General features: G+C 39.7%; 1 protein-coding gene across 1 annotated transcript in view; it reads left to right on the top strand.

The window, feature by feature from the left end:
• Positions 1-12,948, top strand: part of LOC131060514 (phosphoribosylaminoimidazole carboxylase, chloroplastic) — a 180,877-nt gene that overhangs the window by 122,202 nt on the left and 45,727 nt on the right. The window contains exons 10-11 of the mRNA XM_057993756.2: positions 1,271-1,358; positions 1,504-1,701. Of these exons, the coding sequence (XP_057849739.2) occupies positions 1,271-1,358; positions 1,504-1,701 (286 nt within the window). The remainder of the gene's footprint in view (positions 1-1,270; positions 1,359-1,503; positions 1,702-12,948) is intronic.

Raw genomic sequence — 12,948 nt, 5'->3', positions numbered from 1 at the left:
TCATTGTCACTACTCTTGTCCAAACTATCATCTTCATCCTGTTTATTGGTTCGAGAGGACACTTTATCTTTGCTTTCTATATCCATTGCCCTATTATACGTTTTTGCATAGGATGAGGATGGCACCATTTAAATTTTTTTCTTTAATATGGTTATGAGGCCTTCAATAAACCACCGTCAATCGCTCCCTTTCCTAGTTTTACAAGCTGTAGAATAATATCAACAACTGCTTTTATTCATTTCATGTATGCTCTTATACAAAATATTAGTTCAGGGATTAATACCAACATGTGGCCCCTTTGCTGTCTTACGAGATATCTCTATAAACCTCTTTGATGGTTGTCAAATGATTACAACCATCAGCACCTACCGAGAAATTATTTTTCTCTTAACTTCCATGAGGGAATATCAATAAAGCATTAACATACGTGTTGAGGATAACCAGATTAGTTAAAGCTAACTAAGTCGAAATATGCTAACTACAGTACATGGTTAAAGTGTGTGGGCCTGACTTGCATATGATTTGAGAGCAAACAGGAAATGGAGACTGTTGAGCAACTGAAGACAAGTCACACATTAAGGAGTTGAAAGGGTTTGTTGTGGCAGTCCATGACATTGTCAAAATTTACTTAATAATGTTAAGTACCTCCTACCATAGGAAAGTTATGGCACTCCTTACTCATTTGTCTTCTTATGGTATGTGCAATAATGACAATACTAAGATCTACATGGGAATTTATATTGTGCTTTTACGTGCCAAAACTTATGTTGGAATAGGTGAAGCACAAGCCATCAAACTTTAATGCATCTATCAAAGATTTTGTTGCCCTTGTTTTATTATACATTTTAATTGATAGCTAGGCAAGGACTTGGATTGTGACAAGTAAAATGCATTGAAGCATTCTTTTGTTATTTCAGAGTAAACTATTATCTGGGGCTTTGCCTTTTCATTGGTTTCATCCTCTTTGAAAAATAAACAAATTGGTTTTTCTATTTTTTAGTTCAAACTAACATCCTTCACTAAGAAGCTTTCTGCTGAAAAAATTAATACTTAGAAGTAAAAGTAATACTTGTGTGGTTTGAGCGCTAAAATGATGGTAAATGCAGTTTAATTAGAGACAAGTTAGTGCCAGATATCCTTGAATATAACCCTAAATATTTTTACTGGTGTAGCTCAATTATTAATTAGATGTTTGCTTTAGTGAAGAGATATGCAAGACTAGTGAAGGACAAACAGAGTTGCATGGATACTAACTGTTGCCATTTTCAAGGGAGAGAAAGGCTTCATCAAAGCCCATCAACTTATGAAAAGAGCAGTATCAGTTGCTGGTGCAAGTGTTCATTGGTATGAGAAACCTGGTACGTTAGAAATTATAAGATGCTTTTTTTGGTTTTGAATCTTATCCTTCTTTTCCATTTCCTAGATCTGTTGGATTCCTCACGCTACATGTTTTATGTTTATTATGTTTATATATTCATGAAATTCATACCTAGGATCATGCAGAAATGAGAAAGCAGCGAAAAATGGGCCATATCACTGTTGTAGGACCTTCAATGGACCTGATTAGAGCACGCATGAAGTTGATAATAGATGGAGACAATCAGGATGGGAGCTTTCGCACTAGAAGTACACATCCTTCAGAAACCACTTCAAAAGTTTCAGCTGAAGACTTTGCAACTAGCTCGGGAAATGATAATTCAGGTTCTCTCTTTCTCTCTCTCTCTCTCTCTCTCTCTCTCCCCCCCCCCCCCACACACACACACACACACACTCACTCACTCTCACACACACTCACTCACTCTCACACACATGCATGTGTGCACTCTCTCTCTTTTTGTCTTAGACACACACACTTTCTTTCTATTTGTTATGATGTATTCACACATCGCCTCGTTGCAAATGGGGACCCCTGCTTTTTGCTTTCTAGGGTTAGTCTTCCTGGCTTAGTCTTCTAGGTTCTTCGCTATTAGTCTTTGCATTGAAAGGTCGTTAGAGGGCTCATTAGGATGGGATGATCTGCTTAGGTTCAATTTGGTCAGTAGATGGTCCAGGTCAGGGTCTTTTTGAAAGCCTTCTCTAGGTCAGACCTTGCTCTAGTCTTGGGGTTATGCCTTGATTGAGTTTGGGAGAGTCTTTGCATTATGTCTAGAGCCTTGTTTGATACCAATTCTACTCCTTTACCCTTCAAGGAGCAAAGAACATGAAGATTGAGCATGAAAACTTGAAGTTTTATGAGGAAATTGAGCCTAAAATATGAATTTCGCTCCTGACCCTTCCAAAGGGTCCAGAGTGAATTTCTCTAAAAACCTCTCCTGCTTCTAGCATGGGTTAAAATCCTTGATTCCACGCCTTGAGTGAATGAAAAATGATCTATCCATGCCTTTGGAAGTGAGTTGCAACCAAGTGAGATGAGGAAAAGTGAAGAATTTGTGCAAAAAAGCAAAATTTGCTCCTGACCCTTCCAAAGGGTCCAGAGCGAAATTCTTCTTTAGGTCCTGTCCTTCCAAAGGTACCGAAGCGAAATTGTTGAGATGTACTTGTGATCCAACCTTTTGAACTAGGCGCCTCCTTGAGGTGATTTGTTAGCATGTCCCAAGATGAGAGCAATGTGAATGAGGGTGAAGTTTGAATGTTTGAGTGATATTTAAGGCTAATTCCTCCAAAGGGTCTAGAGCGAATTTCCTTGGATCTCCCTAATTTGCATCAAGCTTAGGTTCCATAGCATTAATTGAGGTTGACTGAACTTAGAGGCGCCCTTAGACATGCATTTGAGTAGGTCATGGTCACTAAACGTTAAGAATTTGAGCAATTAGGCCAATTTCACTCCTGACCCTTCCAAAGGGTCCAGAGCGAATTTCCTTGGATCTCTCTTCTTGGTCCTAATTTGCATTATAAACCTTGTCCCTAGGGTGTTATTGAGAGAGAGTTGATGTGTACAACAAAGTGAAGTGAAGAAAAGTGAGGGATTTGAGTATAATTGCAAATTTCGCTCCTGACCCTTCCAAAGGGTCCAGAGCGAAATTCCTAGAAAGACTCCCTATTTCGCCTAATGCACCCAAAGGACCTTGTTTTAAGCTAAATGGATGGCGAATTGATTTGATCATGATAGGAAGAGGTTTGATAAGTGAAGTTCAAGGCAAAGTGATGATGAATGGAAGATGAATGGTGTCAAAAGACAACTTTCGCTCCTGACCCTTCCAAAGGGTCGAGAGCGAAATTTCCTAAACCTCTATTTACTCCTTGTTTGAAGACCAAGATCTTTGTTCCTATGGCGTGGTTGAGAGAGGGTTGGAATGACTTACTATAAATAGACAGGACACAGGAATGACTTACTATAAATAGAAACTTACTAAAAATGCACAGAGATAATTCTCCTTTCCGGGACTCAGTAAAATCCCTTCCAAGTGTCAAAGATCTTGGTCTTCAAACCTCTATTTACTCTTTGTTTGAAGACCAAGATCTTTGTTCCTTTCCAAGTGGAATCCATGCGCATGCACAGAGATAAACTCCTGAATGATTAAGGTATGAAGAAGGATCAAATTCCGAGACATGGTGAATTCCATGCTTAAGCTTGAAAATTGAAAATTTGTCTAAGGCATGGAAAGTCAAAGGTCAAGGAGGAATCGAAAGTAAAAATCCCCTCAGGCAAATTTTTGAAATTTCTATTTTTAGACACCGAATCTCGTCAGAATGTGGGAAATCTTATAGATTCGGAATCGTGGTGGAATTCTCTATCCAATGAACCTGGCTCCTAAATTTTAGGGGATCCCTAGAAAATAGGAAATGTGGAAAAGGGTGTGAAAATTCTTCAAAAGCAGAAGACAACAAGTTAGAATGAAATCAAGCAAATCTTGAAAAAATCCTTCAATTTCCCTCCAATGTTGGAAAGAATGGAAATTAATGAGGTGGTGAGGAGAATCTTCCAAGTATGATGCATGACTTGCATTTAATGAAACTTCTAAATTCAAGCTCACTCGCATGGGAAGTTTCTTTTGCATGGCACAGTGATTGGGAAAGTATGACGCATCATGAATGCAAGTGCTAATTTAATGCCTCGTAACTTAGCAAGACGTTTTGAAGAATTCTATATAAGCATGGAGAGGCATTTCATTTCTCATGTGCATGATTCAAGAAAGAAGAATTGGAGAAGTGAAGGGTGGTCATTCTTAGTCTCTGTTTTCATCATTTCCAAGGTGCTTCCCGGATGGCGGAATCAAGCAAGGCAGCTACCCTCTCCAGGTAGGCATTGATCAAGGCAAAAATGAAAGGTTTCCTTCCTCATTCCTGACTGAATTCAAGGTGGGAAGAAATCGGTGATACTAATTTAGGCACATTCAATTTGGCTGCATTGAAGATCAGAATGTTTGGGACAGCAGGGCACAGTCCATCACCAACAACTGTCAAAATTGTCAAAAGCGGAATTGTTGTGGCAACTTGTTTTCCTCCCGCTATTCAGTGCCCAGACTTGGTCCTGGAATGTACAACACATTATAATTTGGAGTAGAAGACAATCTCAATGCCAAATGGCAAGCTGCTGGCAACATTGACTCCGGAGTCAATTGGTGAGGCTTTCGGAATTCCTTCGCACTATTCCATGACATACAGGACCAACAGCGGAGCTCAGGCAGTATATGAAGCAGGTCCTGCCAGGTGTGCTGATTTGATTAATAAGCAGTGGTTGCTGAAGCCTAGGGTGCATGCCTCCGAGATGCCAAAGACTCACTATCTTCGAGTTCAAGTAGGAGTATGTGGACCTGATAAAGATGCTGAGCAGAGTAATGGGGTGTTCACATTCTGTGAACTTTGAGGCCTGGATGTTCTTCTACATAGGCGAGATCATGAATTCAAATGGGCTAATCAACTGGGCCAGATTGATTAGTCACTACTTGCATGAGCAGTTGAAAAACTTAAAAGAAAAAAGGTCCCAGTCCTTTTTCATGAGCTCCTACTTGTTCTATTTGCTTGCGCGAAGGGGAGGATTTGATGGTTTGCCAGCAAGAGGAATTATGGGTTGCGGACCAGCTCAGCTGAAAGTACATGAGTGTTATCCCCAGTTGCATCTTCACAATGTTAATTCTTACAGGTTGGCGAATGACACCTTCACTATGTACTTGACACGGCTTATGCAGAAGAAGTTGCACGTAAGGGTGTCACCGCAAGCAAGTGCCTTGGTCCAGAAGTATGGAGCTGCGTTCTTGCAATTTCCTAAATTCACCTACATCAGGACGCAAGGATTCTCATTCCAGTCATACAAATTGACAAGATATCCATTAGACAAGCTCGTATTGCTGGAGCTCATGAGACAGTTAACTGCCTATGATCAATTGCAAAAGAAGAAGAAAAAGCAATCAATTGAATTCCCAGTTGTCTTGGGTGACTTCATGGAAATATGCCCAGGCTTGGAAGTCGCTGAAAGTGCAGCAGGGGAATTGGCATTTTATCGCCTGCCGTTTTATACATCCAGGGCCCAATATGATCCTTACCGCCAAATCAGAAAGGTTGCTGGCGTCAAGTTCATACACAAGTTTCACTTAGAAGATTATTGGGCAGGTGTTGAGGATGACCTCGAGGTCTGGAAGAGAATGCATTCCAGATTGCCCCTCGACACCATCAGGTTAAGTGAAATCTATCAAGTGCTAGATCAGGTGAAGGAGGATTCAGATTTGGTATAACCTGAATTTGAGAAAGTAAAAGACCAGCCCATTAAGTTGCCAGATTGGTCAGAGCCCGAAATGGACGATTTGAGTGTCTTGGCTAGACTAGTGCTGAAATTCACCAAGCATTGGATTGATCGACAGATAAGGAAGCTGGCGGAAGGGAATGTTCATCTAACATATCAGCTAATGTGAAGTCTAGATTCCCATAGTGAGGCGACCGAAAGCTCTTCACCGGTCCAGGCAGGAGGGGAAGTTCGGATGGATAAAGGAAAAAATGCCCCAAAGAGACCAAGGACAACAAGGAAGAAGGATGTCCAGCAGGAAGTCTCATAGGAGGTTCAACAAGAAGTCCATCAGGAAGAACCTCCACAAAAGAAGGCAAGGACAGAGAGGGAGCATTCATCGGCGATTTCCTCGAGTGTGTAGGAGGTAGAGATGTTTCCGCACCAAGCAGGTCCACCTCCAGAGACCATTCCGGCACCAGATATACTCAGCATTAATGCTTCACAGGGACACCATCAGCCAAGAAGTCAAAGACAAGAAAGTCCCCCACATCAGGAAGAGGCTCGCCAGGATAGCTTCGTGGAAGCTATCCTTGGTGAAATGGAGGAAGAGTCACAAGAGCAGGATCACGTAGAGGTTCATAGTCACTCCATCCCCACTCTAGATTGGTTGGTAGGAAGGCTGAGAAAGGAATCAGAGAGGGAAACTGATCCAGCCTGGGAGTTGGAAGAATTGTTGAAAAGGATGGATCAACCAACAGAAAGGTAGGCTCCCCGGAAATTTTCCAAAATTGTCAGGGAAGAGTCTGGATCCCGGACCCTACATGTTGTTGAGCTCGCAGTAGATAAAGGCAGGCACGAAATCGGGTAGGAGAGATTATTATCTGAGATTGTTGCATCGGGATTGTGAAGTAGCCAACTTAATACATTGTTCGATTTTGATGGTGTATTCTTGTTCTATTCTGGCAATCTGCATGGTCTTGCTCTCTTCAATTAGATTAGATTTGCTTATATGTTGTTAGGAGAACTGGATTTGATAGGATTACTTGTTGCAGAATCCGAGCTCATACTTTTGGTGTGCAGCTGATTGTTGTATACCATGCAAAGTTAGCCTGAGCCTTTTGATGTGTATACGCTTAACTTCGACCATCAATAAAGATTGTTCGATTCGATGGTCTATATTGATGATCTGAAAAACCTCCACGCACCCTTAGAACCGCCTTCGTGTAGTTGTGCTCTGATGGCGAAACGAAGCGTGGTTTGATTTTGCATGAGTTATCCCGTCTCCTGTTCTTAGGATTAGATTAGCTTTAGCATAGTTCTCTCTACCCCATTCTCATTTACTTTCCGCATAATTCGAAAAATCTAAAGGATCTAAAACTAGAGCTTTCATTGCAAATCATCCGTGCAGAAATCCTTGAGCTTGCATGAGTTTTCTTTAATTGAACGCACATAAGGCCCCTTGGGTTATCAACAAACCCATCAAACATTTGAGTCACGCCCACGCACTGAAGGAACCTTGGAATTAGCCATTTGAACTTTAAGCAATCCTAGCATACAAACTGATCTTGATCAAGAGAGGATAAGGTGACCGTTGGTGACTTTATTCTGTGTTAGATCCTGTCATAAAAAATACATCAACGGGTCTCTTGTTGAATCTTCATTTCAGATGGTAAATGATTAGATTGAATGAAGGAAGTTACTGAATGCACTCGCGTGGAATCCACCTAGTCCAAACCACTAGCCTCTTGCTGATTGTAAGGGCACCCTGCGTGGTCAACTGACATTGAATGAGCTTAATCTCGAATTGTTATGCGTCTATTGTTCATGCATTAACTTGAATGGTGATCAGTGTGTGATGGTGTAACGATTTGAATATATTCGAAGCATCCCTTAGAAGATTGCACTGAGCTGGTGTTGAATTGTTTAGTTTGATGGTGAGACCTAGCCCAGTAGGACTCCACCTAGTCGTTCATATATCTTCTTGCATTCTAGGTCTTAGAGTAGACTTTCTGAGCCCTTCACCTTTTGCTATTTCTTTATCCTCCCCAGTGAGTAGATAGGACTTGAGTTCCAGCAAATCAAGCTTTCAGGCATACAAACGTAAGTCCCCTTGTGAATCCAGCATATTCACATCATACCACAAGAGCTTATCCACATGTAGAGACCCTACATACCAGAACCTTGGAGTTACTTTGATTGATCCTTAGGCAAATCTTCAACATTCGAATAACTTTGTTCAAGAGAGGATAAGATACCTTGGTATTTTATTCTGTGTTCGCATGTGGATAAAAAACACATCAACACTATGGTAGATACATTGTTTTTTAATGTTAAAACAATTTCACACTTTTCCACTTTTAGAATTGTAGTTTTTTCCTGCACCTTTTCCCAAAATGTTTTCCCAAAATGTTGAGGCTACTTGCAATGCATCAACCACCAAGTTCACGAAGGAATGTTTTCTTAGTACTAGCTTCCAAGCTAGATCTAATTCAAAGGTTGGTAAAGAAAGGTTCAACAAGCATCTGGGAAAATTTATTAGCTTAGAAATATGATTCTACTAGGGAACTCTCTAGATACTTCATCATTGTCACCAAGAGTTTACACAGTGGAAGATTACATTATACATCAAAAACAAGTACCTTCTTCTCTAAAGGTGGATTTTTCCATGGCACCAAACCAAATGAAGCTACAAGTTGACCAGCATTGTTGTGAAAGGAATTTTGAGGTAGGAGATCCACATCACAAGACTTAGCAAATGCATCTTCTAAGGAAAATGAGGGTGCTTGATTTTCCATTGATTCAAATCTAATTCAAGATGAGTGCCGAATTAATTATAGTGCAAGCTCCTGGCACTTATTTCCAAATATGGATATGTACAAATTTGATGGCAACTATCCACAAATGGTAATTTCTCATCAAATGCAAATAGCTCTTAAGCAACTATTGACAAGTCTTGAGGAAATTTTATTCTTTCTAGAGACTTCACTTTCATCAAAAAGATTTTATGTTGTGGAAAATCAAACTTAACATCAAAAGCAAGTACTTTCTTTTAGTAAGGCGAATCTTGCCATGGTATCAAACCAAATGAAGAAACAAGATGATTGACACTAGAGTGAAAGGAACTTTAGAGTGGAAGATTAGTTTTTTTTTGAGGTCGTAACCATATAAACAGATATCCGAAAACAACAAAAGAAGGATAACAAGCTCAATCCCAAATATAACAAGGGTCCAAAAATTGGAGAATTGTGAGGAGGTAAGATGACATCTTGCAGTACTTGATGAATTATGGTTTTCCTGCTAGAGTGAGCCACTTGTTGGTCCAATGTTGGAGTTTTGGTCTAATTAGCATCCCATAGGTTTGATGACACTGTTCATTATGTAGTGGAATAATCGGGATATTGATTGATAGAAAAGCTTCAATGAAACGCAGGTTACTTGTGATCTTTTTCATTGATTTAAAGTATTGGATTAGAAAATGGAAGATTTATTCATTTTGATAGCTTGATCAGGGGCCTCATATATGTGCAACAAGATTTGAAATTTAATGATTTCTTGATGAGTAATACTAGATAACAAGAGTGTTATTTTCAAGCATGAAATTCATGTATGCAGGGTTTCTAGGTGTAATTCCAAGACCACAGATAATTTTGCTTTGCCAAACATTCTACTCAACTTACTCAACCCATCTTTCATTTCGACGAAGGGGTATGAGGATCAAAGCTCACCCTGCCAAATTTCTTGAGATACTGCATATAGTTATACTGCATATAGTTATCCTTAGTCCTATATATATATAGTGAAGCTAACAAAAGTTATACAATAATAAATCAATAAAATACATTATTCTTTAGTTAAAATAATTAATAACATATTGCTTTAGAGCAGTCCAATAGTGGACTTATTGGAAGTTAACAAGCTTGATCAATAATAATTCTGATCAGTTGGATTTCTTTCACGTAATTTACCTTGGAAATTTTTAGATACAAGGCAAAATCCATTTAAGCAATGTAATCAATTATACTTAGCTTAGGATTATCAAGATTCTATAACATGATTCATGGAGGGAGTTCATGGTAGGATACTTAAAGAAGGGTATTCTTTAACTAGATACTGAAGACCTTGTGGTGAATATCAACATACTTAGTTGCTACTGTCAACATAATAATCTGAGTTGAACTGCTTGAGAGGTTGCTAGCATATTCCATCATTCCACCCGTGAGTTGTCTTTGTTATTGTCTGCTAGTGTTACATTTGGTTTAAGTTTGTTGTTGTTTCATAGTATATTTAGGAATTTGTTCAACCCGTCGCTATTTGAGGATACACGGGTTCGCTCCTATCATATTGTATATATACTTGTTTCCATACAATGAAAGGTATTCGATTGCTCTGCAAGTTCTGATATGGTATCAAAGCGGAGAGATTCTGTGCCTACTATGTTGTGATAATGATGGAAAGATTGAAAGGAGTGTGATATTGGTTAAGGATTGACATTAGTCTATGTTGTTTTGATTGCTGTGATGTTTCATTTGCCATACGGAGATATCACGCCAAGGACTCTAGATAAGATCAAAAGAGAGGAGGTGTACGTGTAGAGCGCGACTTTTCTATTGAGCAAGGGAGATAAGTGCACCGATTTGGTGCTTCTAAAATTTCTTTGAGCCAGACACTTTAAGGTCATGAAGACCTTCACCATGCTGAAGAATACCATCCTCTGGCACAAACAGTTCAACATCTTTATCATGGTGCATTGCTTTGTCATTGGTTGATTCTGGAAGAGGACGTCTGCATGATAAATACCGCGGGAGAAAGCTTGGCATTCGTCATTGGCAGTTGGTTCGATTTGTGTTTTGAACCGTTTTTCTCTTCAATCCAAGATTGTGTCTGCATCGTTCAGTCTACATAGGAACCGACATTGGTTGTCTTCAATTGCATTTCTTTACCGAGACGTATGCATTTAGATACATCTCAAAGGTCTTTGTTGAAGTTCTATCATCCCTGCTCCATCGGCGTTGTTTATAATTGGAGGACGGATCTGTAATTTTATCTTTCTTTCTGTCTAGATTTTGTGGATTATTTTTATTTTTTATTTTACTTTCTTGAGTCTAAGCATCTTTTCCTTGCTTAGATCCGCAGGGTTTACATCGTGGTATGGCATACTGCATTCATATTTTTTGGTTGTAGTAGTTTCATTGTCTATATGTTATTAGACCAAATAGGAATCTGCCGAGTATGACATTTCATTCATGAAAGTCAACCAAAACTATAAAAAAATGTGTTATCTTATGTTTTGAAACAAGTTGTGTATCTCTCAACTCTTTAAAGGGGGCATTTTTTTTTCCTTCTTCAACAAAATGACCAATAGTTCTCCAAAGTTCTTTCTTCCAGATTCTCAGTTGTTGCGTGGGAATAATTATTCCGCGTGGAAGACCAAACTCAAAACTCAGCTTGAGTTTGAGGATGTTTGGGATGTGGTTAGTGGTGCCACATCACGCCATAAGACAGATGTTGATGAGCAGGAAAAAATTTGATCAAGCCGACAGAAAGGCTAAATTGATCATCCAATTCATCGTGTCTGATGATGTCCAGCTCTTCATCCGCGATTCCTCCACAGCCAAAGATGCATGGGCCAAGCTCAACACGGTGTATGAGGCAAAGAACCAGAATTAGATCCTGAATTTGCAGAGTCAGCCACATAGCCTGAAGATGAAGCATGGAGAATAGTTAGAATCCTTTCTCAAAAGGATTGCTGAGTTGAGAGCTTCCTTACAAGCATTGGGATAAAAGAATGAAGATGCATTTTTGGTGCCTATTGTTCTGTGGGCACTGCCTCCCAGATATAAAGTCTTTGTGACAACTTTGAATGTCACTGAGACAACACCCACTTTTGAAAAGTTGGTGAATCTACTTCAAAAAGAAGAATCTCTAAGGCACGAACATGAGGAGGAGGATCATGCCATGGCTACTCATCATAAAGGCAAGAAGCCTATGAAGCAATCTGGTGGACCACCCAAGTCTGGCCATTCATCCAGACCTCAGAAGAAGTGTCCAATTTGTGACGGAGTTGGACATGATGTGAAGAATTGTTGGTACAACTCCTTCAACAAATGATCTTCCAACAAATCACATCCAAAGAAGCCCTTTCAAAGCGACACACCGCAATGGGAGCAAAAGAACAAACATAAGCAACAAAGCAATGTTGCGGAAGCAGATGATTCTCCAGACGAGGAATACGTGTTGTCATCCCACACTTCATAAGATGGTTCACAATCCACCTCTATATGGTATGTGGACTGAGGTGCTACAAAGCACATGACATGACAACGGAAGTGGTTTCTCACATTGAGGCCTCATCATGGTACAGTAACTCTTGAAGATGATACCACCCATGAAATCAAAGGTATTGGTGACATCTCTTTACAGTTTGGCATACATAAGTGTAGGATTACTAATGTTTTGTATGTGCCAGGGCTTACCAAAAATCTTCTTTCTATTACTCAGTTTCTTGATCATAACCTTAGGATTGAATTTGATTCAACTAAGGATAAAAAGGTGTGTCTTGTCAAAGATAAGTCCAAAACTGAAAAGATTGTTGCTAGTGCTACTGAGGTTGGTAGAATGTTTAGGCTTGATACAGTAGAAAATCATCAAGCCTTAGTGACTAAGGAAAATGATCTTTCAATGCTTTGGCATCATAGATTTGGTCACTTGAGCACTAGTTACTTGCTCAAACTTTGTAAACATAACATGGTCAAAGGGCTTCCATCCCTTGAAAAATCCAATGCAATTTGTTCTAGCTGCATTGCTGGTAAACAACACCGAGCACCTTTTCCTTCTAGTGAGCATCGTGCCAGTCAGCCTTTGCAGTTGGTGCATATCGATCTGTGCAGTCCCATGCCACCTAGTTACAATGGATACAAGTACTTTCAGCTTTTTGTTGATGATCATACAAGAAAAATGTGGGTACACTGTTTGCAGCATAAAGATGGGGCTTTTTCATACTTCAAATAGTTTCGTACTCTTGTGGAGAAAGATATGAATCATTGTATTCGTGTCCTCCGCTCAGATTGAGGGGGAGAATACACCAGCACAAAATTCTCCACATATCTGAAGGAAAATGGCTTTCGGTGTCAACTGATTGCAGCACACACACCTCAACAAAATGGTGTTGTAGAACGAAGAAATCACATCATAGTGGAGATGGTTCGTAGTATGTTGAAAGATTCGCAACTAGAGCGTGCATATTGGGCCGAAGTTGTACACACTACAATTTATCTTTTGAATCGTGC

The sequence above is a fragment of the Cryptomeria japonica genome, chromosome 2 (assembly GCF_030272615.1).
Source record: "Cryptomeria japonica chromosome 2, Sugi_1.0, whole genome shotgun sequence".
NCBI lineage: Eukaryota > Viridiplantae > Streptophyta > Pinopsida > Cupressales > Cupressaceae > Cryptomeria > Cryptomeria japonica.
This window is presented reverse-complemented; position numbering and strand designations above follow the sequence as displayed.